This window comes from Salmo salar, chromosome ssa04, assembly GCF_905237065.1.
Source record: "Salmo salar chromosome ssa04, Ssal_v3.1, whole genome shotgun sequence".
Classification (NCBI taxonomy): domain Eukaryota; kingdom Metazoa; phylum Chordata; class Actinopteri; order Salmoniformes; family Salmonidae; genus Salmo; species Salmo salar.
The window spans coordinates 19,903,981-19,921,849 of record NC_059445.1 but is presented as its reverse complement, the minus strand read 5'-3'; the positions used below and the strand labels follow the sequence as shown (position 1 = coordinate 19,921,849).

Here is a 17,869-nt window from a genome sequence, read left to right as displayed (position 1 = left end):
GATTGCATGGCGGTGTGCTTGATTTTATACACCCGTCAGCAACGGGTGTGACTGAAATAGCCAAATCCACTAATTTGAAGGGGTCTCCACGTACTTTTCTATATACTGTATACAATTACATAGATAGACACATTACAGAGAGAGATGAAAAAATGTTCAACCTCCAGATGAGATTGAGGGGGTGTTTAAGTACAATTCTTACAAGCTTGTTTGGCTGGTAGCTTATTCTTTAGATATTTGGGGCTGCTGGTGAACCATGATGTGCAGACATAATCAAAGTGAGACTGGACTAGTGCACTTGCCAGTCTTTAGGGTGTCTATAGCTAGGTTTCCATCCAATTGGCGACAGCTTTTAATGTGAATATTCTAAAATTATTCATAAAAATAATATGCCATTTCAGAGTTTCCTTTAGGAAAATTACATTACATTACATTTAAGTCATTTAGCAGACGCTCTTATCCAGAGCGACTTACAAAATGGTGCATTCACCTTATGATATCCAGTGGAACAACCACTTTACAATAGTGCATCTAAATCTTTTAAGGGGGGGTTAGAAGGATTACTTTATCCTATCCTAGGTATTCCTTAAAGAGGTGGGGTTTCAGGTGTCTCCGGAAGGTGGTGATTGACTCCGCTGTCCTGGCGTCGTGAGGGAGCTTGTTCCACCATTGGGGTGCCAGAGCAGCGAACAGTTTTGACTGGGCTGAGCGGGAACTGTGATTCCTCAGAGGTAGGGGGGCCAGCAGGCCAGTGGTGGATGAACGCAGTGCCCTTGTTTGGGTGTAGGGCCTGATCAGAGCCTGAAGGTATGGAGGTGCCGTTCCCTTCACAGCTCTGTAGGCAATCACCATGGTCTTGTAGCGGATGCGAGCTTCAACTGGAAGCCAGTGGAGAGAGCGGAGGAGCGGGGTGACGTGAGAGAACTTGGGAAGGTTGAACACCAGACGGGCTGCGGCGTTCTGGATGAGTTGTAGGGGTTTAATGGCACAGGCAGGGAGCCCAGCCAACAGCGAGTTGCAGTAATCCAGACGGGAGATGACAAGTGCCTGGATTAGGACCTGCGCCGCTTCCTGTGTGAAAATGACAGGGAATATTTTTATTTACTGGACATTTGAGAAATTTGACGGACATCCATATGACGGACATCCACACTTTGATTATGCCTCCACATCATGCATTCAGATCCAACCTGGTGCAGCCAGCGCCAATAAAAGACGAGGGATGTCGGTCAAACACAAGAAATCGTGTTTTTGTAATTTGTTATAGGCTGTTTTTAAGGACACATAAATGTGGCTCATTTACGTGTCCTTAAAAACAGCTTATAACAAATTACACAGTGGGTGGGTCGGAGACCCAGGCCCAGCCACTGTGTAGTCAAGCCCAGCCAATCAGAATGAGGTTTTCTCCACAAAAAGGGCTTTATTACAGACAGAAATACTCCTCAGTTTCATCAGCTGTCTGGGTGGCTGGTCTCAGATGATCCCGCAGGTGAAGAAGTCGGGTGTGTAGGTCCTGGGCTGGCATGGTTACACGTGGACGTACTGCCAAATTTTCTAAAACGACATTGGAGGGATCTTATGGTAGAGAAATTAACATTAAATTATCTGTCAACAGCTCCGGTGGACATTCCTGCAGTCAGCATGCCAATTGTATGCTCCCTCAAAACTTTAGACATCTGTGGCATTGTGTTGTGTGGCAAACTGAACATTTTAGAGTGGCCTTTTATTGTCCCCAGCATAAGGTGCACCTGTGTAATGATCATGCTGTTTAATCAGCTTCTTGATATGCTACACCTGTCAGGTGGATGGATTATCTTGGCAAAGGAGAAATGCTCAGTAAACAAATTTGTGCACAAAATGTGAGAGAAATAAACTTTTTGTGCATATGGAACATTTCTGGGAACTTTTATTTCAGTGCATGAAACCAACACTTTACATGTTGTTTATATATTTCTTCAGTATATGTGTATAATATATATATATATATATATATATATATAGTTGAAGTCAGAAGTTTACATACACTTAGGTTGGAGTCATAAAAACTCATTTTTCAACCACTCCACAAATTTCTTGTTAACAAACTATAGTTTTGGCAAGTCAGTTAGGACATCTACTTTGTGCATGACACAAGTAATTTTTCCAACAATTGTTTACAGACAGATTATTTCACTTATAATTGACTGTATCACAATTCCAGTGGTTCAGAAGTTTACATACACTAAGTTGACTGTGCCTTTAAACAGCTTGGAAAATTCCAGAAAATGATGTCATGGCTCTAGAAGCTTCCGATAGGCTAATTTACATAATCTGAGTCAATTGGAGGTGTACCTGTGGATATATTTCAAGGCCTACCTTCAAACTCAGTGCCTCTTTGCTTGACATCATGAGAAATTCAAAAGAAATCAGCCAAGACCTCAGAAAAAAAATGTGTAGACCTCAACAAGTCTGGTTCATCCTTCGGAGCAATTTCCAAACACCTGAAGCTACCACGTTCATCTGCACAAACAATAGTACGAAAGTATAAACACCATGGGACCACGCAGCCGCTCAGGAAGGAGACGCGTTCTGTCTCCTAGAGATGAATGTACTTTGGTGCGAAAAGTGCAAATCAATCCCAAAACAACAGCAAAGGACCTTGTGAAGATGCTGGAGGAAACAGGTACAAAAGTATCTATATCCACAGTAAAACGAGTCCTAAATCGACATAACCTGAAAGGCCGCTCAGCAAGGAAGAAGCCACTGCTCCAAAACCGCCATAAAAAAGCCAGAGTACGGTTTGCAACTGCACATGGGGACAAAGATTGTACTTTTTGGAGAAATGTCCTCTGGTCTGATGAAACAAAAATAGAATTGTTTGGCCATAATGACCATTATTATGTTTGGAGGAAAACGGGGATGCTTGCAAGCCGAAGAACACCATCCCAACCGTGAAGCACGGGGGTGGCAGCATCATGTTGTGGGGGTGCTTTGCTGCAGGAGGGACTGGTGCACTTCACAAAATAGAAAATTATGTGGATATATTGAAGCAACATCTCAAGACATCAGTCAGGAAGTTATTAAAGCTTGGTCGCAAATGGGTCTTCCAAATGGACAATGACCCCAAGCATACTTCCAAAGTTGTGGACAAATGGCTGAAGGACAACAAAGTCAAGGTATTGAAGTGGCCATCACAAAGCCCTGACCTCAGGCCTATAGAACATTTGTGGGCAGAACTGAAAAAGCATGTGCGAGCAAGGAGGCCTGCAAACCTGACTCAGTTACACCAGCTCTGTCAGGAGGAATGGGCCAAAATTCACCCAATTTATTGTGGGAAGCTTGTGGAAGGCTACCCAATACGTTTGACCCTAGTTAAACAATTTAAAGGCAAAGCTACCAAATACTAATTGAGTGTATGTAAACTTCTGACCCACTGGGAATGTGACGAAAGAAATAAAAACTGAAAGAAATCATTCTCTACTATTATTCTGACATTTCACATTCTTAAAATAAAGTGCACTTCACAAAATATACAATTATGTGGATATATTGAAGCAGACAGGGAATTTTTACTAGGATTAAATGTCAGGAAATGTGAAAAACGGAGTTTAAATGTATTTGGCTAAGGTGTATGTAAACTTCTGACTTCAACTGTGTGTGTATGTATGTATATATATATATATATATATATATATATATATATATATATGGAAGAGAAGGTTATGCCTAATCTAAGAGATATAGAGATATGCCGGTGGCATGCTGCTATACACATATAGACGTACAGAAGGAGAGTCATTTGTTCATTTTCGATCCAAATATTAATTAAAAATGATTAGCATAATATCAAAAGTAAGTTAAGCCATTTTTAGAGGGAAAATACGATCAGAAGAGTAAATGTAAACCAGGGGGGAAAAAAACGCACTACCCTCCCCTGTGCCCAATAAAAAAAAAAACACACACAACCCTCCCCTATTTTGGACCAACCCTCCCCTATTTTGGACCAACCCTCCCCTATTTTCGACCACCCCTACCCCTAGTAAATGTCATCTGTCCCTTACTTTGAAGGTCAACTTTGGGCAAAAAAAACACTAAAATAACGGCTTTAAACTGTTTAACTGATCAACGCACCATAATACCAAGTCATCTAATGCTTAAAAACAAAAACAAAATAGATGTATAAGATATTTGGAAATGAACCAATTCTGAATATTGGGAGGGACACGTCCCCCCCATCCCCCGTGGAAATTTCGCCTATTCTGCGGAGAGTACTGGCTTGAACAGTTCCGTCCTCTGTAAATGTATTTTGAATGACTGAGGCTCACTTTTTTGTTTTTCGTGGTTGAGATTGGTATACACCCACACATGTGTATTTATTTATTTAATATAACCTTTATTTAACTAGGCAAGTCAGTTACAGATTAGTTTTTTTTTCTTCTATTTTTCCCCCAATCCAGTAGTCGGCGGCAATACACCTTTTTTTGTCTAGATGTAGTCCACCCTAAAACCCCACCAAATAAGAATTAAACGGAAGTAAATAATGACCAAGACAAATATACACGTTAACGTTTTTATTGTTGTTATTTAGACGTTTATTAACATCCTGGAACTCAAAATATGACTACCTCACAGCATCACATACTTACCCCAGGTAGTGTTTAATTCGCTTTGGAGACAGGACTTGGTTGATAGATGTTTGTTATCTAGTTAACGTTAACTCGCTGCTAACAATGGCTAATTTTAACGGTATGGTTTTTCACACTCAAATAGCCTCCATCATGGAGGTGCTAGCGAATGCAGCCGTGGCAGAGATCTGTAAACTCGTAGACGACGATTATGCAGTGTTTCGTTTGGAAATAACTCAAAGCCAAAAACAAAACAGGGCGTTGCGGAGGAAAGTACAGCTACTGGAACGGGAGCGCGTCCTCGCCAGTCCTCCCAGTAGTGGAAAGATCATCGATCGATACAGAGGAACGGCAAGAGGTACATTTAGCAGAAGTCCGAGGCTGCAGGGTCTGTCGCCCTGTTCCCCTCTGTGGATGTGTGACTTTAGATGCATTAACCCAGCTTGGTTTCATAGACTAGACGTAACATTGTAAATGCAAATCCAAGACATTCAAAATTAGTATGAACTGTTGTTTGGTATAGTTACATAAGACAGATGGTGGGGACGTATAAAGCAAACGTCTAGCAAACCCAAAGGTTGCGAGTTTATATTTCATCACGGACAACTTTAGCATTTTACCTAATTAGCAACTTTTCAACTACTTAGCATGTTAGCTAACCCTTCCCCTAACCCTTTAACCTAACTCTTAAACCTTTAACCTTAACCCCTTAACCTTAACGTTAGGCACCTAGATAGAATTCATATCATACATTTTGCAAATTCGTAACATTACTGTAAGTTTAGCAAATTCGTAACGTATAATACAAATTGTAACATGTCATATGAAATGGGTGATGGACTGCCACAAATGAATACATACCATACCATACAAAACGTAGCATGGCATAATAAATTAAGTGTCTCAGAATTACATGCAGAATATTACAAAATGCTCTGATACCAGGTTGGTTAACCACATAATGGTTAACCAGAATTGGGTCTTGGTCAGTTATTTTTGGCTAGTATGCAATAATTCCCCTGATTACTTAGCTATCTTGCACAATCTCATATTCTAATCAGATTCATGATTTAGTACATTTCTTATTATTTACTCAATTAAAACAATGTGATGCATGGAACATAATCAATCGATCTATAAATCGTATATCAAGAAGTTATGAGAAGTGTTACCTTACATCCTGGCCAATTCTAGACAGTGTCAAAACAGTCAATAGTGTAAAATGTACCATCGAGCATTGATAGTACATAACTTAACCACCTCTTTTCCCCCAATCACTCTCTCAGGTGAAGGACATCTCACTGGAGGCCACAGGAGCTTTGTGAAGCCAGTGGGACACAATACATGGAGAGACGACCAACCAATCACTGTTGATGAGGGGAGTGGAACCTCAACCCAGCATGTTATCGTGATAGAGGTTAGTGTAACATAGAAAGTTACAGTACATTAAATGTAGCCTGTTTATTTCTATGTACATCCTTATTTATCTGCCATAGAGGAGATTGTGAGACTTCCCTATGACATTGTTATCCAATTTAACTCATGTACCGGTTAAATAACCTCCTCTCTTCTTGTGTCAGTCTGCAGATGCAGAGACTACAGGTCCTGGGGTCAAGCAGGAGAGGTCTGAAGGAGAGGAGGACACACGGCACAGCAGAGACATCCAGACTGGAGCGTCTGGAGCGCCCCCTGTAGCCACGGAGGACCCCCCAACCTCCCCGGCGCAGCCCAGGACCCGACGCAGCATCACGGAGGTCAATGGAACGCTGAACGCCGTCCTCAAGTCAGAGACAGACACCAAGATTTTAACTGTAACACACAGGGTCTTACACACAGGATCTGACCACAGATCAGACCCAGAGAGACTGGAACCGGGGAGACTGGGCTGTCCTCCTGCTCCTGGTTCAGAGTATTTACCGGTATTTCACCAGAGCCAGAAGACGGTTCATTTCCGTGGAGATGTTGATGGTGATGCGTTAGACACTGATGGTGATGATCCGTCTTGTTCTTACACTACAGAGATGGACCCTGGCAACATATCCTTGGGTTTAGAGACACAGACTGATCTGTCTAGAGGGGACTGGAACCAGTACAATAGTAGTGTATACTCTGAAGGGTGCCTAGATAAGAAAGCGGAGGATCTGGTCGTAGATGAAGTGACTGTGAAAGTGGAGGGCGACATTCCTCCCACATGGAATGCAGATAGTCATCTAGGAGATGGACACTCACAGGGCAGAGATTTCTTAGATTACAGGGAAAGTATAGAGACAAATCTTAATGTCACGACCCACTCCCCTTTACACTCGTTCAGGGATTGCGACCTACTGTCCACATCGATGGGGCCTTCAGATTCTCACAGAAGCATCCTTTTCGATCAGGAATTGAAATCAAACGACAGGGCTAGAGTCCAGGCTCAGGGAGGGGGAGCCACATCAGGCAATAGTAAAGAGAAACGGTTCCTCTGCATGTTCTGTAACAAAGGCTTCAGCTGCCCCCAGAAGGTGGAGATCCACCAGAGGGTCCACACAGGGGAGAAGCCCTTCAGCTGTACCATGTGTCACATGCGCTTCACCGAGGCTGGCAACTTGAAGAGGCACCAGAGGGTCCACACGGGGGAAAAACCCTTCAGCTGTACCCAGTGTCACATGCGCTTCGCCCAGGCTGGAGACCTGAAGAGGCACCAGAGGGTCCACACAGGGGAGAAACCCTACAGCTGCTCCCAATGTGAGAAGAGGTTCTCCCAACAGCAGCAGCTGAAGATGCACCTGAAGGTCCATGTGTGAGAAAGGCCTTTCGCCTGTACGCACTGCGGGAAAAGGTTCTCAGAGAGGAGATACCTCAGGATACACCAGCAGAAAAAACATTCTACTCCATAACATAGGAAGTAACCATTCCACTCAATAGCTTATGATGTTTAGATCAAAACCTGCATTGGACTCAGTGAGATAAAGCAGATGCACAAAGTAAACAGCAGGAGTGGGTCAATTTCTACAACTGTGTTGAAGTGCAAGTTCCATTGTGGAATATATAAGGCATGTACTGTATGAGCCTAACGTCTGTTACATATTGTGTTTGTACTGTGTACGCTATATGTTCACAAATGCCTGTTTCATACTACTTTAATGAGAAAGTGAATGCAGTTGATCAAGTTCAGGCAGATTTTTAGTTGAGACCTGTATGTGTGGTTTTCATATGGTGTATTTAACACTTCTTTTTATGTTTAATAAACACAAAACATAATTTTTTATTCCAAGACTTTCATTGAGACTCTCTAGTATACATCACATCTGAACTCACTATTCTGCATACTCCCGATAGTTCTTTATAACCAATATACACTTACTAAATATACCTACACTTACCCATACATTAGAGTTGGGCGTTATGGACAAAAATCCCTATCGCGATAAGTTGCCTGAATTGATGCGATTACTATAAATAGAACAATATGTTTATAACAATGTGCACCACAGTTTAAAAAAAATAAATCATTTAAACTACTGCTACTAGTTCAATGGTTGTAGCCATCAGTTGTCCCATTAACCAACAGCTTCTACCCCCAAGCCATGACTCCTGAACAGCTAATCAAAGGGCTACCCAGAACCCACTTTTACACTGCTGCTCCTCTCTGTTTATTATCTATGCATAGTCACTTTAGGAAAACTTATTTCATTTCAATCTTCACATTTCATAGGCTACTTATTGTAATGAATGGTATGCCTATCAGCCAAATGCCTGCAATAAGTGATCGGTATTGTCGGTTTGTCTCCAATTTCGGTTTAGCATCCCTGCTCTACCACACACTACTGTACACGTCAAAATAGTTTAGCCAGGTTTGTCTGAAGATGACACAGCTGACTCATATTTACATTTAGATTTTAGCTCTTATCCAGAGTGACTTACAGGGCAGCAGGTAGCCTAGTGGTTAGAGCGTTGGACTAGTAACCGAAAGGTTGCAAGATCGAATCCTCAAGCTGACAAGGTAAAAATCTATTGTTCTGTCCCTGAGCAAGGCAGTTAAGCCACTGTTCCTAGGCTGTCATTGAAAATAAGAATTTGTTCTTAACTGACTTGCCTAGATAAATAAAAACAGTAGAGTGCATGCAGTTATCAGTTGCAGCCTTCATCTGCCTTTCCAGCTGTTTGGGAGATGGGACTCCTGTGTCTTTGGAATTGGAATTGTTCATATCCTAGACTGGCTACCCGCCAGGGTTTGAGAGCCCAGTAAACCCAACATTCTCCCATAACCCTGATTTACCCACATCATATTTATGTTAACAATGATGAAATCATTCTGTAACTACAGTATAGGCCTCAAACGTAGTGGGGATGGGTAAACACTCCATGTTGAAAGTGTATTTGTTATCTGTATGTGCGTGTGTACAGTATGTACCTGAGGGAGTGTATGTCTGTGTAATCTGTATCACCTGTCTCTTCCAGGAGGAGGAGGGTCCAGAGGTGCTGCTGGTCAAGGAGGAGGGGTGTGAGGAGGGTCTGGGGAACCCTGAGGGGACCATGGTGAAGGAGGACAACCAGACTACACCTCCTCCTGAAGGTGTGGGACCATGCCTTTTGAATGATCAAACCATTAAAGAGTGTCAAGTAATCAAACCAACTAACATGTTTGCATTGTACTCATAGCAATTCTTCATTGCCCAATCAGAAGATGCTCCATAGATGGGTGCTCATATCAGATTTCATGATCCAACATTCTCTCACTCTGTATCTCTTACAGTCAGTAGACATGGAGGAAGGGAAGCCTGATCTGCTGCTGGTCAAAGTGGAGACGATAGAGGACGGATCAGAGCATTGAGTGGACTAAAGATGGGGGAGCAAGGTAAGGGAGAAATACTTATTTTCTATAAACAGTAATATATCTTCAATGGGAATAGTGATGCACCTGGCTTCATTTTCTTCATTCATAAAATTAAATCAATACAACTTATGTTTACATATAAAAACACAATGTATGAACTTGGCCAGGTAATTGACTCAAACTCCATATGTAGAGTTCTCGCTGCCATGTTTGTTGGCTGGAAGTTAACAGAGAAGACTGGGCGGCCATCTTGGATTCCCAGACCCAGACTGGTGCAGCCAATGTCCCAGGGGACGACATCACCGAGCAGGTCAGGACTACAGGTGACATAGTGGAGGTCAGTGGATGGGACGGCGTCCTCAACTCTGAGCTCGGGAACAACACTGTTAACCACAACCAGAAACAGACTGTACTGTACTTCACGTTACGTGAATGTATGACTATTTTGGTTTAAATTAAATACAAAATTGACTCTGTGTTGACCGACTTGGCTATTTCCGTATCATTGCAGGGTTTCCCTGAGCTGAACCGATTTGTTAACAGAATAAATGTAACTAAATAGAATCAAAAATCCCCCCAAATAATGATTTACCATAAACAATAACTAGTTATGCTGCAGTCTCCAAGAAAGGCTAAAATCTCACCTTTCTGGTAAAAATAGTTATAAATTGCTGACGTGTAGTCACGTTTGAGGACACAAACTCAAGTACACAGTACAATGATGAAAATGAAATATTTTATATTATGTATTCCTTATTCAACAAAACTATGAATAAGGCTTGAAATTATATATTTTTTCAAAATATAGTATCATCACTTTATAAAACGACTAACTATAAGGTTTCACCTTCCCTATCTCTGTAAAAACATATTAGTACATTTAGTGTTAGAGAAAATGTACATATTTCCACAAGGTCTATCTTGTGCAAAATGTCTCAGAGCTCTAGCTTGGCTTCCTGAACTCGTTAGGAACTCACCTTTCATCTCATATTAACCCGAACAAAGTGTTTTTTTTTGTTTAAAATCTATGATTTATTTTATATTACTAGCTATAAATTGATATCTGAATGTGCTACAGCGATGAAACCACTCTCTTCTGCTGCTTTACGATGTAAGAATTTCAGGGATATGCGTTGTCAGCCAAGAGTTGATGGATAGTCAGAAGAGCGAATTAAATGGTAGGAGGGATATCCCAGCTTCAAGCGTTGTCAGATTTCACATCCTGCTCCACACAGGCAGAAAAGACATACTCCCGTGTCCGTGAGAATCAGGGCTACGGCTCAATGCAAACCATTTCGATCTATGGTGTGTATAAGAAAAGATTTCGGAACCGGTACCAGAACCACGTAGGTAATAATGAATAAACAAACTTGATATCAGTAAAAACACTAACTAATTGGTAGGTCTACCTTTACTTATTATTTCTGTGAACATCCATTATCTTTACTCATCATGAGGGAGAGAAATTAGAAAATATATTAAAGATATGTGGGGTTTTGGTAACAGAATTACAAGGCACAAGTTTCTTAAACTTACAGAAGGCAAATAATTTCTCAAACTAAATATAAGTGTTGATATTAGTTGCCAGGGGTCTTTACTTCAACATTGTGTTTTGATGTATTTCAAATACCATTTAAGACTTTCTGGTAGAACCATTTTCCATCAGTTTTTTGTCTTTCAGCCAATCAGCATTCAGGGCTTGAACCACCTGGTTTATAATGGGTTTTATACAACGGGTGGGTCTAAACATGGATGCTGATTGGTTAAAACCGCGTTCCAGCCCGTGTCTATTCCACAAGTTACCACCGGCTAAGGCAATGACCTTGAAATGTCTATTCACTATTCCATCTGACTGTGCAATACTGTCTCACCAGCCCAGCCAGGCAATTTATAAACTGGATCTCCACTGTAAAAAGCATCTAGACATTACCTCCCATTTCTTTTAGACTAGCATTTTTTGATTTTCAACAGCGGAGATTTGTATTAACCTTGCTGTCTGTCTCTCCGACATTTGCAACATTGTTTCAATATTTATATTCGATCTCCAGCTGTCCCATAATAATGAACATGTCAGGAGTGGGGACGAGACAGACAAGCTGGCAGCTTTTCTCAGCCGGTCGAAATAATGAATCAGCATAATATTTATGGATATATATACATAGGATAGAAAAACAGGAAATGCAGTCATTCCAGATTCAGTTTGAAGTGATCTTGTTAGCTGTGTAGTCGGCTAGCTCCTCTGAACAGTGTATTGGTGAGAGAGCAAATGTTCTATGCCAGGCGAAATCGCGCATTATTAGCTCATTGTTATGAATATATTCCCCCCCAAAATCACTGGAAAACAGCTTAAACAAACTCAACCTCCAGGGGGCCCACATTGATTTTGTTAGTCACTCTCACTCATATATCATTAACATTGAATAAATCATGGAAAAAATTTGTAGAATTGCAGGAAATTTGTTATAAAATTGCTACAATTTCTCTCTGCCCCATGGCAAAATGTTTAGAACTGCAGAAAACTTGCTTTAAAACAGCAACATTTTCTCTACGACCCATGGCAAAATGTGTAGAATTGCAGGAAATGTATTTTAAAATGTATATTTTTATATCTGCCGTCGAACGGGGGGGGGCACTAAACAATTTTAGTGGCCGGCCCTTCATACAAGTGCAAAAAAAAATTAAAACAAGTACAGTACTGTCTATTTTTGTAACAGTATTTTTTGGGGGTTGAAAGTATTTGTGGCGGGATGAAATAGAACTTCCTAAATGTGGGAGCCACTTTCTTACAAGAGACAGAGTATTCCCCTTTCTTGAACTTTGGCAAATGTATCTCGTATCTCAGCTCCCCTGCAGCAGTTGTTGCTGGTGGCCAGTTGGCATTCTCGTTCCAATGCATTGCAGCAAGCAGCAGTCTACAAATGTAGAGATGTGAAAATATGTATGGTTACCTGCACAGCTTGCCAGGGAAGGAATAAATCAAATTATTGGGTGCAAAAATCAAAATCAGCCTGTGGAAGTCCTCAATTGCAAAGATCTGGTATAGAGGGCTAATCTTCTTCACATCTTTCAGGAGGCATGTGTTCAGTATGATGGCAGGCAGTTTTTCCCCAGCCTTGGTGCCTGTTGAGCAAAACTGAGATTTGTAAGGTTGTAATTACATTATTGAAAACAAACAGCTTGATAAACATACTTAAGATATACATACTTGGTTTTAGCCATTTGAGTCCCTCAAGGTCTCCGTGGAGACAGTTTGGGTAGAGGGCATTCTCATTGTCATTGTTTTGTATGTGATTTTCAGCTGATGTCCACTTTGGCACTGTTTCTTTGCCAGACTGAGGTTGATGAAGGCCAATAGAGGTGGTTGGTGACACTTGTTCTTCTGTACTTCACTCCCTCACAGTCTCAAAGTTTTGCGAGCGGATCAATCATCTTTGTGAGACCTGTGGACAAACAAAATATATGGGCACAGACAGAGCAGGCATTACAGTCTGTCACAGGGACACATGAAACATCTTTATGATAAGGGACACATCTCAAAATGGCTGGCATTAGGACTACTTTGTCGTAAAAGATTTACAGATTAGCCCCTCACATAAGCATAGAAAAACAGCCCATCAACATGAAACTAACAATGGCCTACCTAATGTCACCTGTCAGCAGACTATTGTTACTTGATGATGAAGATGATGTTCACATTCAAATTACAATTCTATTCATGTACACACCTTTTGCTATATGAGTGATTGTTGGGCATTCCACTCGCAGGTATTTCTGGATCGAAGGGTGTCCGTCGGTGACAATGGCGCCTATTTTCACATTCTTCCCTTCCAGGAACTACAGACTTCTGATCAGTCCTTCCTTCTCCATACGGGTGCTGTTGCCAACTTCATTGCTCTAGAGAAGAAAAGGTTATGAAACTACTGCAAAGTGTATCTACAGCTTTAGAACATAGATAATAAAATATGATTATATCTCACCTGAACAAGTTGGATGTCCAGTACTTTGTTAGTTTTAAGGCACATTTATGTATTAGATTCCATATTTTGCAGTGACCTATAGGGGTGAGACGGTACACAGAGTTTACTCTACAAGGGCAAATAATAAAGAAATTGTGATATACAGTGAACTCCAAAAGTATGTGTACTTGAGTGTATTTATACTTGGGATATCGATATTAAACAAGCAAAGTTTTATTGTTTTTTTCTTTTTAGTCGCTGGAGTCCGTATTAAATGGTTGTGATATTATGTTTACACTTATGAACTACAAGCCTACAACGTTAGCTAGCTAACATTACTGTTCTGCTTTCTATTGTCAGGTAACGTCTGCATTTATTTTTACGTCGTTGTCACGCTTATCGACGGTGAAGGAGGACCAAAACGCAGCAGGCATGCGGTTGTTCATTTTGAACATTTATTCACTCCAAAATGAACACAAAAATAACAAAAGAGAACGAACGATAAACTGACAGTCCTGTAATGTTGACATACACTAACACGGAACAATCTCCCACAAATGACAAACACACCCTAATATATGGGACTCTCAATCAAAGGCAAATAGACAACACCTGCCTTCAACTGAGAGTCCCAACCCCAATTAACCAAACATAGAAACAGACACACTAGACTAAACATAGAATACATGAAAACCAAACAGTGCCCAAAAACCCCGGAATACTTAAATCAAATGCCCCTTCAACAAACACACCACCCCGAACCACATAAAACGAATACCCTCTGCCACGTCCTGACCAAACTACAATACCAATTAACCCTTATACTGGCCAGGACGTGACAGTACCCCCCCCCCCCCTTAAAAGTGCTAACCCCGGAAGCACCTTAACAAAAATAACCCCAAGCAACACCAAAAAGAAAAATCCCCCCCTACTAAAGGGAGGGAAGGGAGGGTGGCTGCCGTCAACGACGGCACTGTGCTACACCCCCCCTCCCCAACCCACCTATCTCTGGCCGTTCCAGGCTGTCGGGGCAGTCAGGCAGCTAGGGACAGTCTGGGCAGTCTGGCAGCTCGGGACAGTCTGGGCAGTCTGGCAGCTCGGGACAGTCTGGGCAGTCTGGCAGCTCGGGACAGTCTGGGCAGTCTGGCAGCTCGGGACAGTCTGGGCAGTCTGGCAGCTCGGGACAGTCTGGGCAAACTGGCAGCTCGGGACAGTCTGGGCAAACTGGCAGCTCGGGACAGTCTGGGCAAACTGGCAGCTCGGGACTGTCTGGGCAGACTGGCAGCTCGGGACAGTCTGTGCAGACTGGCCGCTCCGGCAGTTCAGGGCAGTCTGGCCGCTCCGGCAGTTCCGGGCAGTCTGGCCGCTCCGGCAGTTCCGGGCAGTCTGGCCGCTCCGGCAGTTCCGACGACTGTTGACTGGCGGGCAGCTCCGACGACTGTTGCCTGGCGGGCAGCTCCGACGACTGTTGACTGGCGGGCAGCTCCGACGACTGTTGACTGGCGGCCAGCTCCGACGACTGTTGACTGGCGGGCAGCTGCGACGACTGTTGACTGGCGGGCAGCTCCGGTGACTGTTGACTTGCGTGGCTGGGTTTACGCACTTGAAGGCTAGTGCGGGGAGCGGGAACAGGACGAGTCGAACTGGGTTGACGCACTTCCGGGTCCGCACGAGAGACAGGAGCTGGAAACCCAGGGCTATGGAGGCGCACAGTCTGTCTTGATCTTACCTCCTGCACAACCCGTCTTGGCTGGATGGAACTAGTAGCCCTGTACGAGCGGGGTGCTTGTACAGGGCAGACTGGGCTGTGCAGGGGCCTGATGGTAGCCGTGCGTAGAGCGGGAGTTGGGTAGCCTGGTCCTCGGAGGCGTACCGGCGACCAGATGCGCAGGCATCCTCCTACCAGGCTGGATGCCCGCTCTAGCACGGCACCTGCGAGGGGCTGGAATAGCGCGCACCGGACTGTGCGTGCGTATGGGTGAGATAGTGCGCTCCTCAGCGAAACATGGCGCTCTCCACCCCATACGCTCCTCCATATAACCACGGGTAGCTGGCTTCCGGCTCTTCCTAGGCCTAGCCAACCTACCCGTGTGCCCCCCCAAAAAAAATTATTGGGGGTGCCTCTCGTGCTTCTCCCTCAGCGCGTCCATGGCCTCGTACCTCCGCCTCTCTGCCTTGGCTGCCTCAATTTCCCACTGCGGGCGGCGATAATCCCCAGCCTGGTGCCAAGGTCCGGCCCCGTCCAGAACTTCCTCCCAGGTCCACTTCTCCCGCCAGTCCAACTCGAAGTCCCTCTGCTGCTTGGTCCTTAGTTGGTGGGAGATTCTGTCACGCACTTCTTCGTCTTCTGACGATAATGCGAAATCGTTGTCTGAAAAGGTGGACCAAAACGCAGCAGGCATGCGGTTGTTCATTTTGAACATTTATTCACTCCAAAATGAACACAAAAATAACAAAAGAGAACGAACGATAAACTGACAGTCCTGTAATGTTGACATACACTAACACGGAACAAACTCCCACAAATGACAAAGACAAACACACCCTAATATATGGGACTCTCAATCAAAGGCAAATAGACAACACCTGCCTTCAACTGAGAGTCCCAACCCCAATTAACCAAACATGGAAACAGACACACTAGACTAAACATAGAATACATGAAAACCAAACAGTGCCCAAAAACCCCGGAATACTTAAATCAAATGCCCCTTCAACAAACACACCACCCCGAACCACATAAAACGAATACCCTCTGCCACGTCCTGACCAAACTACAATACCAATTAACCCTTATACTGGCCAGGACGTGACAGTCGTTATGCTTAAATGTTAGGTTTGCCTTGTTATTGTTTGGTATTAAGGAATGTTTACTTTCTGTATTTGAGTCTACAAATTATCCATAAAGCCAACTCCTCACTCTCATGGATCTCTTGGACTACTATTTATGCTAGCTGTCAAACTGTACACCAGAAAACAGTGAGGACAACATAGTGCTCATGGGTCTTTTTACATGGAAATGCCAATTTGTGTTTACAGTCTGCAGTATGAGGACCTGTTGATATCCGGTGTTGCCACTGTGGTATAATAACAACAGGAGACTGTGTCCAAGATGTCCGACAGGTTGTTTTCAAAGTGGCCGTTGTCGTGGAATTATTGTAATCAAAAGGAGAGACTTTTACATTTATTCAAAACAATCAAACTTTATTATTTAATTACTGCAGTAATGGAGCTTGTCAACAAACCCCCCCACGTGATTCGTTGAGAGCCCAATGACAAAAGATACCATGGCCTTTTACAGCAAAGACACACGCCCTTCAGTCTACATGACAAACAACAGATGTATGGAATGGGTCACAAGGTTAAGATTTGTATGAAAGATACTTATAATTCACAGCAGACAGTATCTGCTGTAAAAACGTATCATTGTGTAGAAACAATGGTCTGGCCCCGAGCCATCTCTTCCTGGTACCTTCCAGTCAGGCACACAGACAGCAATCATGCTATGGAATGCGGTCTTGTTAAGTTTATCACCAATCCATCGTAAATCCACTGTCAGTGTTAAATCTCCTAGAGGCTCACTTTCAGTAGAACACACACAGATGAGTGTTCTAACAACCCCTTATTCTGTTGCATAAAACAACCATTTGATGCAATTACAGTATTATAACATAATCTTGCAATTTTGCTCTCACACCATCTATGGAAATTGTCTTTCTGTTCTGGGCATCAGTACCGAAGCAAAACTGTAGGAGCAATCAAAATCGTGCTTCTAGACGCAACCCTGGCCCCTTGGGTTTTGCTGGCGGGTGAGACTGAACCGTTGAAGCGGCTGGTCACAAACCCTGGCCCCCGTGGAGCCGTTGCTTGTCTTTCCTGGGTTGGAACCAGGACCGAACCCGGGTCTAGCCTTACTCAGCTACCTCATGGTTATCCCACGAATACAACATGGTCAGGATGGGCATTCACCACAATAGGTACCTAGCCTATAACACAGCACATAACCCCAACAACACCCAAGGGTAAAACCATTTGAATTCAATCACTTTTTAACAGCACCCATTTTGATTTTTAAAGAAACCTTTCATATATATTTTCCCATTGTAGAAGTGCTCATAAAATGACGTTTTGGACCTGTAGGCCAAAACATTCAAGAGATAAAGGTGCTCCAAGTTGATCTATTTTGCATACCCCACCATACAATGAGACTTCCATGTCTTCATCACTGGAAAACATAAACGGTTGAGATTGATATAAAAAAAATTACTTCTTTTTTTTCACGTTAAACATCAATTATCTAATAACGTGTGAACTCGTGATTTAAAGAAAATAGTATATTTTGTACCTTAGACCCTATTTTACATAATCTGATGTTTTTGTGTTGTGCCTGCCATAGATTGAGACACAACACGCACTTGAAAACAGGGTTGGTTGTCATGATAAATGCACTAAAATGGGAATAAAATGTAAATGTCAACTTTGAAATGGTACCA

At 42.8% G+C, this 17,869-nt stretch overlaps 2 protein-coding genes across 2 annotated transcripts in view; both read left to right on the top strand.

Moving 5' to 3' along the window:
• The window catches only part of LOC106602508 (zinc finger protein 271-like), a 124,749-nt gene that overhangs the window by 59,792 nt on the left and 47,088 nt on the right, over positions 1-17,869 (top strand). The gene's annotated exons all lie outside the window — the stretch shown is intronic.
• On the top strand, positions 4,472-7,851 carry LOC106602507 (zinc finger and BTB domain-containing protein 18-like). The gene is made up of 3 exons (XM_045717577.1): positions 4,472-4,962; positions 5,891-6,021; positions 6,185-7,851. The coding sequence occupies exons 1-3, from the start codon at positions 4,710-4,712 to the stop codon at positions 7,385-7,387; spliced, it is 1,587 nt and encodes a 528-aa protein (XP_045573533.1). The 5' UTR covers positions 4,472-4,709; the 3' UTR covers positions 7,388-7,851.